The sequence below is a fragment of the Somniosus microcephalus genome, chromosome 5 (genome assembly GCF_052327205.1).
Source record: "Somniosus microcephalus isolate GS21.2 chromosome 5, FLI_Smic_1.0, whole genome shotgun sequence".
NCBI lineage: Eukaryota > Metazoa > Chordata > Chondrichthyes > Squaliformes > Somniosidae > Somniosus > Somniosus microcephalus.
The window spans coordinates 263585495-263604115 of NC_140991.1; the positions used below are offsets into that span (position 1 = coordinate 263585495).

At 44.2% G+C, this 18621-nt stretch overlaps 1 protein-coding gene across 1 annotated transcript in view; it reads right to left on the bottom strand.

The window, feature by feature from the left end:
- Positions 1–1002: 1002 nt before the first annotated feature.
- Positions 1003–18621, bottom strand: part of LOC147117701 (putative thiopurine S-methyltransferase) — an 88692-nt gene continuing 71073 nt past the window's right edge. Inside the window, exons 7-8 of the mRNA XM_085988918.1 lie at positions 3614–3658; positions 1003–3414 (exon numbers count right to left, since the gene is read on the bottom strand). Coding sequence (XP_085845044.1) covers positions 3257–3414; positions 3614–3658 — 203 coding nt within the window. The 3' untranslated portion in view covers positions 1003–3256. The remainder of the gene's footprint in view (positions 3415–3613; positions 3659–18621) is intronic.

The window sequence follows — 18621 nt, forward strand, 5'->3', positions numbered from 1 at the left end:
GCTCCCACAACCCATACGAGGGGGGGGGAGGGGGGCCACCCACAAGTATCCCGCTGGATGTGAACCCAGAATTGAGAGCCGGAGCTCCGACTCTACTTGCTGGGACTGTCTGGAGCGGGGTTCGAAACCCTACACCTTCTGGCCCAGCGGCGGGGATGCTTACCACTACGCCAAAGGCCCACTCCAGGACAGGGGTGATGGATGAATAGGACTTGGCAATGGGATAGGACACAGGCAGGAGAATTTTGGATGAGCTGACATTTATGAAGGGTGAAGGTTTGGAGACTGACCAGGAGAGTATTGGAATAGTCAAGCATGAAGGAGGGTTTCAGCAGCAGATGAGATTAGGCAGGGTCAGCAGCAGGTAATGTTACAGAGGTTGAAGTAGCTAGTCTTTGTGATGGAGAAGATAGAGTTGGAAGCTTAGCTTGGAGTCAAAAAGGATGCGGAGGTCAAGAACAGTCTGACTCGGTCTGAGTCAGTGAGCGGGATGGAATTGGTGTCAAGTGTACGGTTTGTGGCAGGGTCTGAAGAAAATGGCTTTGGTCTTCTCCGTGCTAGAGGACATTGTGGCTCATCCGGATGTTGGACATGTGGTCTGACAACACAAGAGGTAGTGGAGGAGTCAAAGGTTGTGCAGGAGAGGTAGAATTGGGCGTGGTCAACATGTGGAAGCTGACCTCGTCTGTGAATGATGTTACTGAGGGGCAGCAGGTAGATGAAGAAGAGGCGAGAGCCACCGATAAATCCTTGGGGAATTTGAAGTAACAGAGCTCTGGCCACCATTAGATAGGTAAAAGTGGAACCAAGCTATGGCAGTCCCACTGAGCTGGACAACAGAGGAGGCCTTGAATGAGGATGGTGTGGTCAATCATGCCAAAGGCTACAGAGATTTGAAGGACAACAAGGAGGGGAAGCTGAATAAGTACGTGAGGGAGAAGGGAATAGAAGGATATGTTGATAGTGATATACCTATCAATTCGTCCAACAAAAAGCGACGAGTTAGGAACGTAACTAAAGGTTTTTATTGACTAAATAACAGAGCCCACCCTCGTGGGTGATCGGGTCCAACAAGGAGGAATACCAGCCAGTCGACTACCTTTATACCTGGGCAGGTAGGTGGAGCCATGGGCGGAGTCGGAGGTGGTCAGCCCAGGTATAACAGCGCGACAAGAGGCGACCTCGTATAGTGATACAACAGTGAGAACAGTGATAACAATACAACAGTGATAACTATAGTGTAACGATAGTGAACGATAAAAGTGGTTTACCACAGATAGGATGAGATGAGATGAAGTAAATAGAGTGGGATGAGGCTCGAATGGAGCATGAACATTGACACCGAATAACCTGTTTGTTTCTGTAAATTCTGTGTAAGGAGGGATAATACATCATAGTCATAGTCACAAATGATTTCATTTGTGACTCCGATTAGGGCTGTTTCAGTGCTGTATGCAGGAGCAGAAACCCGATTGGAGAGATTCAAACATAGAGTTGTGAGGAAGATAGACAAGGATTTGGGAGGCAACGCGTTCAAGGGCTTGAGAGGAAAGGGAGGTTGGAGATGGGATGATAGTTTACAAGGACAGAGGGGTTGAAGGTGGGTTTTTTTTGAGGAGAGGGGGTAATTACAGCTGTTTTGAGAGGGTGACAGAAGCTGAGGAGAGGGAACCATTTACAACATAACTGCATTTACACTATAACTGCAGCATTGCCGCAAAATGAAACCACTTTGCTCTAACCCTACAGTTAGTGTGAATGGACCCGTAAAATGTGCAGATGTTGGAATCACAGAAAATATACATCACATGTCCTACTGCTAGGGGAAAAGAAAAGTCTTCAGTTTCCAGCTCCATTCAAAACCCATTGGGCTGAATTTTCCAGGGTGGTAGCGGGTGCGATCGGTGGCGGGTCGGGTGGGAAAGTAGTTTCTTTTGACAGCGGATCGGGAGCCCGCTGTCAACTTACTCCCAGGCGCCTTTCCCCACAGGCGCATCTGTCAGCGTGGAGCTGACTCGACCTGCAGCGGTGGGGGACCCAACTGAAATCATTATGAGGTCGTTTCCAGGCACCTAAGAGTCTTTTCCCTCCTACTTTTTAAATTTCCCTGCATGGCCACGGAATTCACACAGCTTGGAAACCACATCTGTCAACCTGAAGCGTGAGTTCTGTGGCCATTGCTCCAGCTGATTACTTGACAGCATGGAAAACAAACCAAAATAAAAAAAAGGTTGATTACATCAGCCAACAGCTTGATGGAGATTCTGTTCTACTTGAAAAGCTATTGGTAAATGTTAATTTTTCACTGGCCATTCTCAGTTGTTGCCTTCCAACTCAACAGTAATTGCAGTGAATTGATCTGCACTATAAAAAATGACACAGACCATTTAAATACATTTTTGTGTTGTTTCTGGTCAGATTTTTCTCACAGTATACGGTGATTGTCCAGTTACACATTAAATCAAGTCATCAACCGTAACCATTTCATTCTCATCACTCATTCCACTGATTCAATTTGCTTTCAGTCCCCGAACATGAATAATTTAATTTTTCAGTCCGAGACTTTAGGGTGAATTTCTGCAGAGGTTCTCTCACTTGTCCATTGTTAACTTCAACAGAAGAGCTGCAGAAATCCCAGAAACACATTATAAGCACCACTTACACTGTTTGTCAGGGATTCTGCAGCTGTTCTGCTGAACTTGCACAAAATTGTAAAACCATTCCTTTACAATTACATTTAAAATCTGCTTAATTTGATGTATTACCTATACACACACATCCTTTATTTGTACCAGTTACTGATACAAAAGTCTATAGATTTGTGACTACAGCACCAATATCTTCACAATTAATGTACTTTAATTATGTTCTTGATCCTATTTGTAGATGGAGTCATATTATTTAAATATCTCTGTCACTCATATATAATTTTATTATATGATTGTACAGTAAAGATTCAACACCCACTAGGTTAGATTGAACTTAAAATTTAATGTGGCCATGGGCCCTTAAGGATCCTGGCTTAAAACACTTCATGAGTGATATCACCAGACCCGCTCCATCTAATTGGGCTGGGTAACGTGCTGGGCGGGCTTAATAGGCCCCATTAAGGCAAGTTCATTCTGTACAGCGGAGCCAGCAGTGGGGTCGGGAGCCGCCACAAACACCAGCCGCGCCGAGGTAAGAAAAATTCCGGTCATTGTTTTGGTTGTCCTAATTAGATTCACTTCCATATTTTCTAAAATTTATCATTAAATTAATGCAGCTTGTGTTCTTGTATGAGTGCACAGGAATCCACATCAGTCTTTAATGTAATTAGGTGAATTTGTTCAATGAAGGAATCCAGACCCCACGATCTCTGTCTATCAGTCAGAGCGTCAGATGTTTCTATCAACTGAATATTGCACGACTGGCCTGTAAAGAAGAATACAAACATTAATATACTCCAGAGGCTAAAGCTTAAAGTGGCAGTTTTTCCATAATATTAAATTGCTCAAAAGCAGATTCCCACATTTTCATGTCATTGCTGTAAGACACTGTATTTTGATCTGCATAAAATTTAAATATCTTTTAATTTAGGAAAAATCCTTTAAAAATGTTGAAACAAACCCACCGTACAGTTCCTGAATTGCATGTTTGGGAGTAGAAAATGGTGGACCTGCAAAAGCAAACAAATATACATTTCCTTAAGTTACTAATTCAAAGCCAGTGACCAAAAATATATACTAATACAAATATAGGTTATTGACCGGTACAACAGTGGTTGGAATGTAAAGGAGCACCAAATATGAAAAAGATCCTCCAAGGACCAAGGCAAAAATCACAACTTGTAAGAGCTTTAAATATTTTATTGTACATCCTACAAAGAGTATTTAATGGCCCAGAATTTGCGGTGGGTAATGATGGCAAACTGTCAGCGTTCGCCGTCATTATCCCTCTGAAACTGACCACAACTTCAGGATTTAGCGCATACACATCTAAATGTGGAAATCCTGAAGTTGCGGTGAGTTGTCACTGCTCCGACTCTGGCTGCGCTGTGGACTGCCACCTCGCCCTGCCCCCTGCCCCCCGCAGTCGGCAATCAGTGTAATCAGTGATGAAAACTTGGGCTTTTCTGCGCTAATATCACTGTTAAATACCCCATTAAATGTTAGCCTTGTTGGAATAGGTGTAACTGGGGTTTTAACAGCGTATTGACTGCTAAATAACCGTTCTGGCCCTGATAAGCCAATTTTTATATTTGTGGAGTGTCAAATTGCTCCATTGTGAAAAAATAAATTAAAAATTAAAAAAAAAAATGTTTTAAAAGTTTTTTCATGATCGGTCAGCTTCTTATCCTCATGTGAAAGTCCCAATCTTTATTTCGCTCTCTAACATTTTTAAAAAGTCCAGATAAAATCTGCTTTTCATTTCCTGCTTTGTGGTCTGAGAATTCTTCAATATGATTGCCTGCTTAGACAGCTTGTTGACGTCACTGCAGCTCTTCGCTGGGAATTCCCAGTACAGAACGCAGCAATCAACTGAACGTCGAGAAACCTCAAGTTTATGCCACAGAGATCACGAGATCTCTGTGGGCAGCTTTCTTCAGGTCAGTGGCGAGTGCCTTTGCTTCGCTGCTGACCGCAAATTATGGGGCATTAAGTTTGATTCCTTTAAATTAATTGGAGTCAGACGAAACATAGAAGACAGGAGCAGGAGTAGGCCATTCGGCTCCTCGAGCCTGCTCCGCCATTCAATGCGATTATGGCTGATCATCCAAATTCAGTACCCTGTCCCTGCTTTCTCCCCATATCCCTTGATCCCTTTAGCCTTAAGAAATATATCCAACTCCTTCTTGAATATATTTAATGAATTGGCCTCTACTGCCTTCTGTGGTAGAGAATTCCACAGGTTCACCACTCTCTGGGTGAAGAAATTCCTCCTCATCTCTGTCCTAAATGGCTTACCCCTTATCCTTAGACTGTGACCCCTGGTTCTGGACTCCCCGACCATCGGGAACATCCTTCCTGCATCTAGTCTGTCTAGTCCTGTTAGAATTTTATAAGTTTCAATGAGATCCCCTCTCATTCTTCTAAACTCCAGCGAATACAAGCCCAATCGACTCAATCTCTCCTCATACGTCATTCCTGCCATCCCAGGTATCAATCTGGTGAATCTTCGCTGCACTCCCTCCATGGCAAGAACATCCTTCTTCAGATAAGGCGACCAAAACTGCACACAATACTCAAGGTGTGGTCTCACCAAGGCCCTGTACAACTGCAGCAAGACATCCTTGTTCCTGTACTCAAACCCTCTCGCTACGAAGGCCAACATACCATTTGCCTTCTTAACTGCCTGCTGCACCTGCATGCTTACCTTCAGCGACTGATGCACAAGGACGCCCAGGTCTCGTTGCACTTCCCCTTCTCCCAATCTATTGTCATTCAGATAATAATCTGCCTTCTTGTTTTTGACACCAAAGTGGATAACCTCGCATTTATCCACGTTATATTGCATCTGCCATACTTCTGCCCAGTCACCTAACCTGTCCAAATCATCCTGGAGTTTCTCTGCATCCTCCTCACAGCACACACACCCACCCAGCTTTGTGTCGTCTGCAAACTTGGAGATATTACATCTAGTTCCCTCGTCCAGATCATTAATATATATTGTGAATAGCTGGGGTCCAAGGACCAATCCCTGCGGTACCCCACTAGTCACTGCCTGCCACTCAGAAAGAGAGCTGTTTATTCCGACTCTTTGCTTTCTATCTGCCAACCAGTTCTCTATCCAAGTCAATACCTTGCCCCCAATCCCATGTGCCTTAACTTTACACGCTAATCTCTTATGCGGGCCCTTATCGAAAGCCTTCTGAAAGTCCAAATACACCACATCCACTGGTTCTCCCTTATCTATTTTACCAGTTACATCCTCAAAAAATTCCAGTAGATTAGTCAAGCACGATTTACCTTTTGTAAATCCATGTTGACTTTGTCCGATCCGGTCACTGTTTTCCAAGTGCTCTGCTATTACATCTTTTATAATGGACTCTAGCATTTTCCCACTACCGATGTCAGGTCTGTAATTCCCCGTTTTCTCTCTACCACCTTTTTTGAACAGTAGGGTAACATTAGCTACCCACCAATCCATGGGTACTGTTCCAGAGTCTATCGAATTTTGGAAGATGACCAGCAATGCATCTACCATTGCTAGGGCCACTTCCTTAAGTACCCTAGGATGTAGATTATCAGGCCCTGGGGATTTATCGGCCTTCAATCCCGTCAATTTCTCTAACGGCAATGTAGAATAAAATTCATCAAGGCCAGATACTGATCGTTAAGCTGCTTTATTTCATAGAAACAGCAAGTGAACGTACAAAGTAACACCCAAAGTAAATTCCACTTAACTTAAATTTACTTCTCTCCCCCAAAAAATGTGGGGCAAAACACACCGCATGCACTGTCCCTTTTGTAGGCTGACTTACTTTATTTGTCATGTGTTCTCTTGAATAATCACAGGACCTGTATTTTTAGCTTTCACCTCTGGTCCAAGAACTAGATGTTAGAGTCCTTGAACACCTCCCAAGTAAGGGCTTTCCCTTCTTTTCTGTTAATTCTAACCCTAGGCAGCAGAAGGTTGATGTCAACACCTTCCAATCAATGTTCCCTCTAATTTATTTTGGTGCGCGGTCCCTTTAATTGGCTGCGCAGCCCATTCAAATCTTCGTGCATGCACGGTTTCTTCCATTGAAAAGCTGGTGAGTGGTCTGCGTGGGACCTCCAGACCGCTGCGTGGCCATGCAACTTAACGGGAATGTTGCTTCCAATGCAGGGATTTACCAGCTGGGGATGAGGATGAGATGATAGATCCTTGTATCAGTTTGAAATAGACCAAGTTGTGTCATCCCCCCAAAATAGATTGTCTGGCTTTAATATACATTCTTCAATGTTGCAGCATGTTGACAATATGTAAACATAATTCAAACCAAAACTCCTTTTCAGAAGAAAAAAATCAAAAATCCCAAAATGTGACAGAGGGGTTAGAATCACTTGTAGGCCAGACTGGGTTTTTAAAACTTAGAAGGGACCACTCCTCCGCGACACCCTGGTCCACTCCCATCACCCCCAACACCCCTTCCCCTTCCCACGCCAACTTCCCATGCAAGCGCAGGAGATGCAACACTGGCCCTTTCACCTCCTCCCTTCCCACTGTCCAGGGCCCCAAACAGTCCTTCCAGGTGAAACAGCGATTTACTTGTACTTCTTGCAATTTAGTATACTGTATTCACTGCTCACGATGCGGTCTCCTCTACATTGGGGAGACCAAACGCAGATTGGGTGACCACTTTGCGGAACACCTCCGTTCAGTCCGTAAACATGACCTTGAGCTTTCGGTCGCCTGTCACTTTAATTCTCCGCTCCACTCCCACTCTGACCTCTCCGTCCTTGGCCTCTTGCACTGTTCCAACGAAGCTCACGTAAGCTCGAGGAACAGCACCTCATCTTTCGATTCGGCACTTTACAGCCTTCTGGACTCATCATCGAGTTCAACAATTTCAGACCATAATCTCGGCCCCCATGTTTTTTTTTTCTCTCACATGGCAGCTGTTGATGATTCTGCCATTGTCATTTACACCTCATCTAGAGTCATATTTTGTTTCTTAACTTGTCCCATTTCCATCTCCTTTGGCCTTGCACCATCATCCCTTTTGTCTTTCAATCTCTCCTGCCTTCCATCCCATCACAGACCTTCCCTTTTTTGTTCTTTCCTCCCCTGCCCCCTTTCCTTGCCCCACACTTATTTAAATATCTGTTACTTCTCCAACTTTTTCCAGTTCTAACGAAGGGTCATCAACCTGAAATGTTAACTCTGTTTCTCTCTCCACAATGCTGCCTGACCTGCTGAGTGTTTCCAGCATTTTCTGTTGTTGTTTTGGGTTTTTAACTCTCCACTCTGGGCCAATAGCTGTATGGGTGACAGGTTCCCTTCTTGGAAGGATATTAGTTAACCAGTAGAGTTTTAAAAATGACAATCTGGCAGCTTGCATAGTAATCTTTTCTGGTGCTAGTTATAAATTACCAGTTTATGGAATTCAATTTCACAATTTACCATGGTGCGATTTCAACTCAACCTCTGGGTTACTCGTGCAGTACCATAACCACTACACTAAAATACCCATGTATTAACACATGTGAATTTACAAGTTGGTGCATCAGTTGCAAATATTACTACTTCCTGCACCCTCCACTCTTTGGCTACACCATGCCCTTGGAAAATCCCATCCTAATTTTCTCTGTGTTGCCATCTTTCCTTAGATTTCAAAAGCCATCTCAAAACCGCTAACTTTTCTGTTTCCTTTTTTTCGTAACTGCTCTGATTCATGGTTTTCTCTGCAAGGGCTTGGAGTTGTCTTTCTCTGTTTGTGTGGAATGCAATAGAGAGGTCAGCTATTGCAACCTTTGTTGGCATCATACTAAACACCACAAATGTCACAATTTGTGACTCGGCAATACTGTTAAATGAATAACAGAGCTTGAGCACAGAGCTTGGAGACAGAGCTGGGGTGAATTCACAATCAGAGTGGATCGTAGATCGAGTGGAACAATTTGGTGGTAGCAGGAATTCGGTGGAGAGGATGGAAGGCTGTTTCTCACGTCCAACTCAAAAGGAGGAGCGGAGCCACAGAGCCCGAGGATTCCAAGTTAAGTATCAAGATATCTAATATTTAGATTCTCTATGTTTAGTATCTCAGTGGTTCTGGTTAAACTTGAGTAAATAATTGTCTTTTTTCTCTCTATGTTAGGGTAGTGGGTTAAACTAAAAAGTTTAGTTAGCAGTCTAATAAATAGAGGCATGGCAGGCACCTCAGTCCCATCGAATGCACATCCCGTGCCATGTGGGAAGTACAGGATGCTTCTTGTGTCTTGGACAACCACATGTGCAGGAAGTGTCGTCAGCTAGAGGAGCTGGAGCTCTGGGGTTCAGAGCTTGAGCAGCGACTGGCGTCACTGCAGTGCATCTGCGAGGCTGAGCGCTACGTGGATAGCACGTTTCAGGAGGTGGTCATCCTGCAGCTTAAGAGTTTGCAGGAAGAGAGGGAATGGGTAATGCCAGACAGACAAGGAGGACCAGGCAGGTAGTGCAGGAGTCCCCTGAGTGAATCTCACTCTCTAACCGGTATTCATACTGGTGAGGGCGATGGTTTCTCTGGGGAGTACAGCCAGAGCCAAGTCCACGGCACTGTGGGTGGCTCAGCTGTATGGGGGGTGGGGGAGAGGGTGGGAAGAGGAAGGTCAGAAAAGCAATAGTAAAAGGGGAACAGACAGGCATTTCTGCGGCCACAGATGTGACTCCAGGATGGTATGTTGCCTCTCTGGTGCCAGAGTCAAGGATGTCACTGAGCAGCTGCACGACATTCTGAGGGGGAAGGGGGAACAGCTAGAGGTCGTGGTCCATATCGGTATCAATGGGTAGAAAGAGGGATGAGGTCTTGCAGGCAGATTTTAGGGAGCTAGGAACGTGATTAATAAGCAGGACCTCAAAAGGTAGTAATCTTTGGATTACTCCCGGTGCCACGCACTAGTGAGTACAGAAATAGGAGGATATAGCAGATGAATGCGTGGCTGGAGAGATGGTGGCGGAAGGAAGACCTTAGATTTCATAGAAACATAGAAACTAGGAGCAGGAGTAGGCCATTCAGCCCTTCGAGCCTGCTCCGCCATTCAAGATCATTGCTGATCATCCAAACCCTAGCACCCGGTCCCTACACCGACAGCCATCCCACCCAAGCCTTTTCCCCGTAACCCCATAACCCCCACATATTTCGGAGGCATTGGGACCGTTTATGGGGGAGGCGAGACCTGTACAAGCCTGACGGGTTGCACCTCAACAGGTCCGGGACCACAATATCCTCACGGGGAGGTTTGCTAGTGCTGTTGGGGAGGGTTTAAACAAAGTTGGCAGTGGGATGGGCACCAGGATGTAGCATTAGAAAGGAAAAACAAAGGGCGCAAAGGATTGGGAGAGACGGATAGCACTAAAATAAGAAATAGTAAGGTATTAGGTGGGGTCAGACTAAGAGAGAATACAGGATGGGCTAAGATAGGTTTGCAGTGTATGTATGTGAATGCACAAAGCATAGTAAACAAGGTTGGTGAGCTGCAGGCACAAATAGCCACATGGGAATATGATGTTGTGGCAATAATGGAGACCTGGCTCAAAAAGGGCAGGATTGGGTATTAAATATTCATGGATATAAAATGTTAAGGAAAGATAGGAGGTGGTGTGGCAGTATTGGTTAAGGAGAATGTTACAGTGCTGGAGAGAGAGGATGTCCTGGAGGGGTCAAGGACAGAATCTATATCGCTAGATATAGATAGAGGTGCCATTACACTAGGTGTATTCTATAGGCCACCAAAATAAATTAGAGAGAGATGCAAGAACTATAGAGTAGTGATAATGGGGGACTTCAACTATCCTAATATAGACTGGGATAGTAATAGTGTAAAGGGCAGAGAGGGGGAAGAATTTCTAAAGTGTGTTCAGGAGAACTTTCTTGATCAGTAAGTTTTCAGCCCAACGAGGAAGGAGGTATTGCTGGTTCTGGGGAATGAGGTAGGTCAAGTGGAGCAAGTGTCAGTAGGTGAACATTTAGGGAACAGTGATCATAGTATCATAAGGTTTCAATTAGCTATGGAAAAGGACAGGGAGCAATCAGGGGTAAAAATACTTAATTGGAGATTTCAGTGGGATAAGAACGGACCTGGCCTCAGTAAATTGGAATCAAAGAATGGCAGGCAAAACTGTAATGGAACAAGAGGAAATCCATGTACACCACGTCAACCATATTGCCCTCATCAACCCTCTCGGTTACCTCATCAAAAACCTCAATCAAGTTGGTTAAACACTATTTCCCTTTAACAAATCTGCTGGCTTTCCTTAATTCATCAACACTTGTCCAAGTGACTGTTAATCTTGCCCCTGATTATTGTTTCTAAAAGCTTCCTCACTACCTTGGAGGGTTACAATGCAGATTCACCAGAATGATACTGGGACTTAAAGGGTTAAAGGCATTCGACAAAGTGCCACATAATAGGCTTGTCAGCAAAGCTGAAGCCCATGGAATAAAAAGGACAGTGGCAGCATGGATACGAAATTGGCTAAGTGACAGGGAACAGAGAGTGAGAAAGAAAGACTCTAAGAGAAGGATGAACCATCTGTGGCTAACTAAGGAACTAAAGGATGGTATCAAATTGAAAACAAAAGCATACAATGTTGCGAAGAATAGTGGAAGGCCAGACGATTGGAAAAAATTTTAAAAGCAGCAAAGGACGACTAAAAAAATGATAGAGAGAAGATAGCTTATGAGAGTAAGCTAGCAAGAAATATAAAAACAAACAGTAAGAGCTTCTACAGGTATATAAAAAGGAAAATAGAGTAGCTAAAGTAAACGTTGGTCCCCTAGAGGATGAGCCTGGAGAATTAATAATGGGAAACAGGGAAATGGCAGAGACCTTGAACAAATGTTTTGTATCAGTCTTCATGGTAGAAGACACTAAAAGCATCCCAATAATGGATAATCAAGGGGCTATTGTGGTGGTGAGGGGGGGAACGTAAAACAATCACTATCACTAGAGAGAATATAATAGGCAAACTAATGGGACTAAAGGTGGACAAGTCCCCTGGACCCGATGGCGTGAATCCTAGAGTCTTAAAAGAAGTGGCCGCAGAGATATTGGATGCATTGGTTGTAATCTACCAAAATTCCCTGGATTCTGGAGAGGTCCCAGCAGACTGGAAAACAGCAAATGTAACGCCCCTATTTAAGAAAGGAGGGAGACAGAAAGCAGGCAACTATAGACCAGTTAGCCTAACATCTGTCATTGTGAAAATGCTGGAGTCCATCATTAAGGAAGTGATAGCAGGACATTTAGAAAATCATAATCTAGTCAAGCAGAGTTAGCATGGTTTTATGAAAGGGAAATCATGTTTGACAAATTTGCTGGAGTTCTTTGAGGATGTAACGAGCAGGGTGGATAAAGGGGAACCAGTAGATGCCGTGTATTTGGATTTCCAGAAGGCATTCGATAAGGTGCCACATAAAAGGTTACTACACAAGATAAGAGCTCACGGGGTTGGGGGTAATATATTAGCATGGATAGAGGATTGGCTAACTAACAGAAAACAGAGTCGGGATAAATGGGTCATTTTCAGGTTGGCAAACTGTAACTAGTGGGGTGCGGTAGGGATCAGTGCTGGGGCCTCAACTGTTTACAATCTATATTAATGACTTGGATGAAGGGACTGAGTGTAATGTAGCCAAATTTGCTGATGATACAAAGATAGGTGGGAAAGCAAATTGTGTGGAGGACGCAAAGAATCTCCAAAGGGATATAGATAGGCTAAGTGAGTGGGCAAAAATCTGGCAGATGGAGTTTAATGTGGGAAAATGCGAGGTTATCCACTTTGGTAGGAAAAATAAAAAAGCAAATTACTATTTAAATGGGGAGAGATTACAAAATGCTGTGGTACAGAGGGATCTGTGTGTCCTTGTACATGAATCACAAAAAGTTAGCATGCAGGTACAGCAAGTAATTAGAAAGGCAAATGGAGTGTTGGCCTTTATTGCAAAAGGAATGGAGTATAAAAGTAGGGAAGTCCTGTTACAACTGTACAGGGCGTTGGTGGGACCACACCTGGAGTACTGCGTACAGTTTTGGTCTCCTTATTTAAGGAAGGATATACTTGCATTGGAGGCAGTTCAGAGAAGGTTCACGAGGTTGATTCCGGATATGAAGGGGCTGTCTAATGAAGAAAGGTTGAGCAGGTTGGGCCTATACTCATTGGAGTTTAGAAAAATGAGAGGGGATCTTATTGAAACATATACCATTCTGAAGGGGCTTGACAGGGTAGATGCAGAGAGGATTTTTCTCTCATGGGGGAATCTAGAACTAGGGGACATAATGGCACCCTTTTAAATCGGAAATGAGGAGGAATTTCTTCTCTCAGAGGGTCGTGAATCTTTGGAATTCTCTTCCCCAAAGAGCTGCGGAGGCTGAGTCAATAAATATATTTAAGATGAAGATAGACAGATTTTTGAGCGATAAGGAAGTCAAGGGTTATGGGGAGCGGGCAGGGAAGTGGAGTTGAGGCCAAGATCAGATTAGCTTTGATCTTATTGAATGGCGGAGCAGGCTCGAGGGGCCAAATGACCTACTCCTGCTCCTATGTCTTATGTTCTTAGTAGTTGTGAACAGTTGTTTTTCAGACTGGAGGACGGTAAACAGTGGTGTTCCCCAGGGCTTGGTTCTGGGACCACTGCTTTTCTTGATATATATTAATGACTTGGATGTGGGTGTACAGGGCACAATTTCAAAATCTGCAGATGACACAAAACTTGGAAGTATAGTGAACAGTGAGGAGGATAGTGATAGCCTTCAAGAGGGCATGAATGGGCGGACACGTGGCAGGTGAAATTTAACACAGAAAAGTACAAAGTGATACATTTTGGTAGAAAGACTGAGGAGAGGAAGTATAAACTAAAGGGTACAATCCTAAAAGGGGTGCATGAACAGGGAGACCTAGGGGTATATGTGCACAAATCGTTGAAGGTGACAGGGCAGGTTGAAAAAGCAGTTAAAAAAGCTTACAGGATCCTGGGCTTCATGGTTAGCGGTATAGAGTACAAAAACGTGGAAATTATGATGAACCTGTATAAAACACTGGTTTGGCCTCAATGCACTTTAGGAAGGATGTGAAGACCTTAGAGAGAGTGCAGAAAAAATTTACGACAATGATTCCAGGGACTTCAGTTACGTGGGTAGACTGGAGAAGCTGGGGTTGTTCTCCTTAGAGCAGAGAAGACTGAGAGGAGATTTGATAGAGGTGTTCAAAATCATGAGGGGTCTGGACAGAGTAGATAGAGAGAAATTGTTCTCATTGGCAGAAGGCGAGAATCGGTGGGAATCGCGGGCTGAGCGGCTGTATAAAGGCTCCCGAGACCCAGGTAAGGCCTCAGTGCGAGAATCGGCAGGAATCGCGGGCTGAACGGCTGTATAAAGGCTCCCGAGACCCAGGTAAGGCTTACCAATCTCCAATCTTGGAACTCAGAGGGAAGGAGAGAGGTAAAAAGTAATCCAAGTGTGACGTCACCAGAAAGCGGGTAAGTGATTGGTTGGTGAGTATTTCTCTCTTTTTTAAGCTTAAACTCTGTGGTTTATAGTTTCTAAGGTGCGATATTCATCATCTAGAATCGGGGCAGAGGGTATTTAAGAATAATATTAATAAATTTAATTAATTACATAGAATGGGAGATCAGGTGATGTGTTGCTGCTGCAATATGTGGGAGCTGGTGGACACCATTGATGCTCACGGTGATCACATTTACAGTAAATGTTGGCTGCTCGAGGAATTCCGGCTCCGTGTTGAAGAGCTGGAGTCCGAGCTTCAAACACTGAGACACATCAGGGAGGGGGAGAGTTACCTGGACTCTGTGTTCCAGGAGGTAGTCACACCAATTAGATTAATTAATTCAGATGTAGTCCGTGGCCAGGGTCAGGATGGTGTGACTAGAAGTGAGGCAGGTACGGGGATCCAGGAGGTAGTGTTGGAGGAGCCGCAGCCCTTGCTCTTGTCCAACAGGTTTGAGGCTCTTACTCCCTGTGAGGATGGGAACGGGGACTGCGGAGAGGATGAGCAACCCGGCCACAGCACCGTGCAGCGGGGGGCCATTCAAGTGGGGGGAGATAAAAGAAATGTTGTAGTGGTAGGGGATAGTATCGTTAGGGGGATAGATAGAGTTCTTTGCAGCCGAGAGCGAGAGTCCCGAAGGCTGTGTTGCCTGCCCGGTGCCAGGGTTAAGGACATCTCCTCTGGGCTGGAGGGAAACTTGGAGTGGGAGGGGGAGGATCCAGTTGTCGTGGTCCATGTTGGTACCAACGACATAGATAGGACAAGGAAAGAGGTTCTGCTGAGGGAGTATGAGCAGCTAGGGGCCAAATTAAAAAGCAGAACCACAAGGGTAATAATCTCTGGATTACTACCTGAGCCATGTGCAAATTTGGCTAGGGTAAATAAAATTAGAGAGTTAAATGCGTGGCTCAAAGACTGGTGTGGGAGAAATGGATTTTGCTTCCTGGGACACTGGCATCAGTACTGGGACAGGAGAGAGCTGTTCCGTTGGGACGGATGTCACTTGGCCAGTGCTGGGGCTAGAGTCCTGGCGAATCGAATAACTAGGGCTGTAGAGAGGGCTTTAAACTAATTAGTGGGGGGGAGGTTTTAAGAGAGCGAAAAATAAAAATGACAGTGGAGAAGGCAATAGAGCAAGGTAGCAGTGGGGGAATTAAAAACCAGAGCGTGTCAGGAAGGGACAGAATGTATAATGATAAAGGTAAAGTAGTAAAAGGGGTAAAAGCAGGAATAAATTGTCAGAAAACAGATTTGAAAGTTCTTTATCTGAATGCACGCAGCATTCGTAACAAAATTGACGAGTTGACGGTACAAATAACTACACATGGGTATGATCTGGTGGCCATTACGGAAACATGGCTGCAAGATAATCATGACTGGGAACTAAACATACAAGGGTATTTGACAATTAGGAAGGACAGACAGGAAGGAATGGGAGGTGGGGTTGCTATGTTAATCAAGAATGGAAACACTGCAATAGTCAGAAATGATATTGGGTCAAAGGATCAGGATAGTGAAATAGTTTGGGTGGAGATAAGGAATAATAAGGGGAAAAAGTCACTAGTGGGCGTAGTCTATAGGCCTCCTAACAGTTGCAACTCTGTTGGTCGGAGTATAAATCAGGAAATAGTTGGGGCTTGTAGTAAGGGAACAGCTATAATCATGGGGGATTTTAACTTTCATATTGACTGGACTAATCATATTGACTGGACTAATCAAATTGGGATTGGCAGCCTTGAGGAAGAGTTCATAGAGTGTATTAGGGACGGGTTCCTTGAGCAGTATGTAACTGAACCAACCAGGGGGCAGGCAACCTTAGATCTGGTCCTGTGTAATGAGACAGGATTAATAAAAAATGTCCTAGTAAAGGATCCCCTTGGAATGAGTGTCCATAATATGGTTGAATTCCAAATTCAGTTTGAGGATGAGAGAGTTGGATCTCAAACCAGCGTACTGAGCTTAAATAAAGGAGACTATGAAGGTATGAGAGTAGAATTGACTAAAGTGGACTGGGAAAACAGATTAAAGTGTAAGACGGTACAAGAGCAGTGGTCTACATTCAAGGAGATATTTCACATCTTTCAAGATAAATATATTCCACTGAGGAAAAAGGGGAATAAAAGAAAAGACAGCCATCCATGGCTTAGTAAAGTAATAAAGGATAGTATCTGACTGAAAACAAGGGCATATAAAGTAGCCAAATCTAGTGGGAGGATAGAAGATTGGGAAGCATTTAAAAGCCAGCAAACAATAACTAAAAGATTAATTAAGAAAGGGAAGATAGATTATGAAAGTAAACTAGCAAAAAATATAAAAACAGATAGCAAGAGTTTCTACAGTTATATAAAAAGAAAAAGGGTGGCTAAAGTGAACGTTGGTCCCTTAGAGGATGGGACCGGGAAACTAGTGGTGGGGAACATGGAGATGGCAAAGACGCTGAACAAATATTTTGTATCAGTCTTTACAGTAGGGGACACTAAAAATATCCCAACACTGGACAAACAGGGGGCAATTGGGGGGGGGGGGGGAGGAGCTAAACACGATTAAAATCACTAAGGAGATGGTACTCAGTAAAATAATGGGGCTTAAGGCGGATAAATCCCCCGGACCTGATGGCCTACATCCTAGGGTCTTGAGAGAAGTGGCGGTAGGGATTGCGGATGCATTGGTGATTATTTTCCAGAACTCCCTGGACTCAGGAAAGGTCCCGGCAGATTGGAAAACTGCTAATGTAACACCCTTATTTAAGAAGGGAAGTAGACAAAAAGCTGGAAACTATAGACCAGTTAGCCTAACATCTGTGGTTGGCAAAATGTTGGAGTCCATTATTAAGGAAACAGTAACAGAGCATTTGGATAAACATAATTTAATAGGACAGAGTCAGCATGGTTTTATGAAGGGGAAGTCATGTTTGACAAATTTGCTCGAATTCTTTGAGGATGTAACATACAGGGTGGATAAAGGGGAACCAGTGGATGTAGTGTATTTGGACTTCCAAAAGGCATTTGACAAGGTTCCACACAAAAGATTACTGATCAAGATAAGAAATCATGGGATTGGGGGTAATATACTGGCATGGGTAGAAGATTGGCTATCTAACAGAAAACAAAGAGTTGGGATAAATGGTTCATTCTCGGGCTGGCAATCAGTAACTAGTGGTGTTCTGCAGGGGTCATTGCTGGGACCCCAACTCTTTACAATCTATATTAACAATTTGGAGGAAGGGACCGAGTGCAACATATCCAAGTTTGCCGACGATACAAAGATGGGAGGGAAAGCAGTGAGTGAGGAGGACATAAAAAACCTGCAAAAGGACATAGACAGGCTAAGTGAGTGGGCAGAGATTTGGCAGATGCAATATAATGTTGGAAAGTGTGAGGTTATGCACTTTGGCAGAAAAAATCAAAGAGCAAGTTATTATCTAAATGGAGAGAAACTGCAAAGTGCTACAGTACAAAGGGATCTGGGGGTCCTGGTGCATGAAACACAAAAAGTTAGTATGCAGGTGCAGCAGGTGATCAGGAAGGCCAATGGAATCTTGGCTTTTATTGCAAGGGGGATGGAGTATAAAAACAGGGAAGTCTTGCTGCAGTTATACAGGGTATTGGTGAGGCCACACCTGGAATACTGCATGCAGTTTTGGTTTCCATATTTAAGAAAAGATATACTTGCTCTCGAGGCGGTTCAGAGAAGGTTCACTCGGTTGATTCCGGAGATGAGGGGGTTGACGTATGAGGAAAGGTTGAGTAGGTTGGGACTCTACTCATTGGAATTCAGAAGAATGAGAGGCGATCTTATCAAAACATATAAGATTGTGAGGGGGCTTGATCGGGTGGATGCGGTGAGGATGTTTCCACTGATGGGTGAGACTAGAACTAGGGGGCATAATCTAAGAATAAGGGGCTGCCTTTTCAAAACTGAGATGAGGAGAAACTTCTTCACTCAGAGGGTAGTAAATCTATGGAATTTGCTACCCCAGAGAGCTGTGGAAGCTGCAACATTAAATCAATTTAAAATGGAGATAAGACAGTTTCCTGGCAGATAAGGGAATTAGGGGTTACGGGGAGAGGGCAGGGAAGTGGACGCGAGTCTAGATTTGGATCAGCCATGATCCTATTGAATGGCGGAGCAGGCCCGAGGGGCCGTATGGCCTACTCCTGCTCCTACTTCTTATGTTCTTATGTTAAGGGTCGAGAACTAGAGGATGCAGATTTAAGGCGATTGGCAGAAGAACCAAAGGCGACACGAGGAAAAACTTTTTTACTCAGCGAGTGGTTAGGATCTGGAATGCAATGCCTGAAAGGGTGGTGGAGGCAGACTCAATCACAGCTGTCAAAAGGGGGTTGGAGAAGTACCTGAAGGAAAAAAATATGCAGGGCTACGGGGAAGTGGGACTAGCTGAAATGCTCTTGCAGAGAGCTAGCACAGGCTCGACAGGCCAAATGCCTTCTT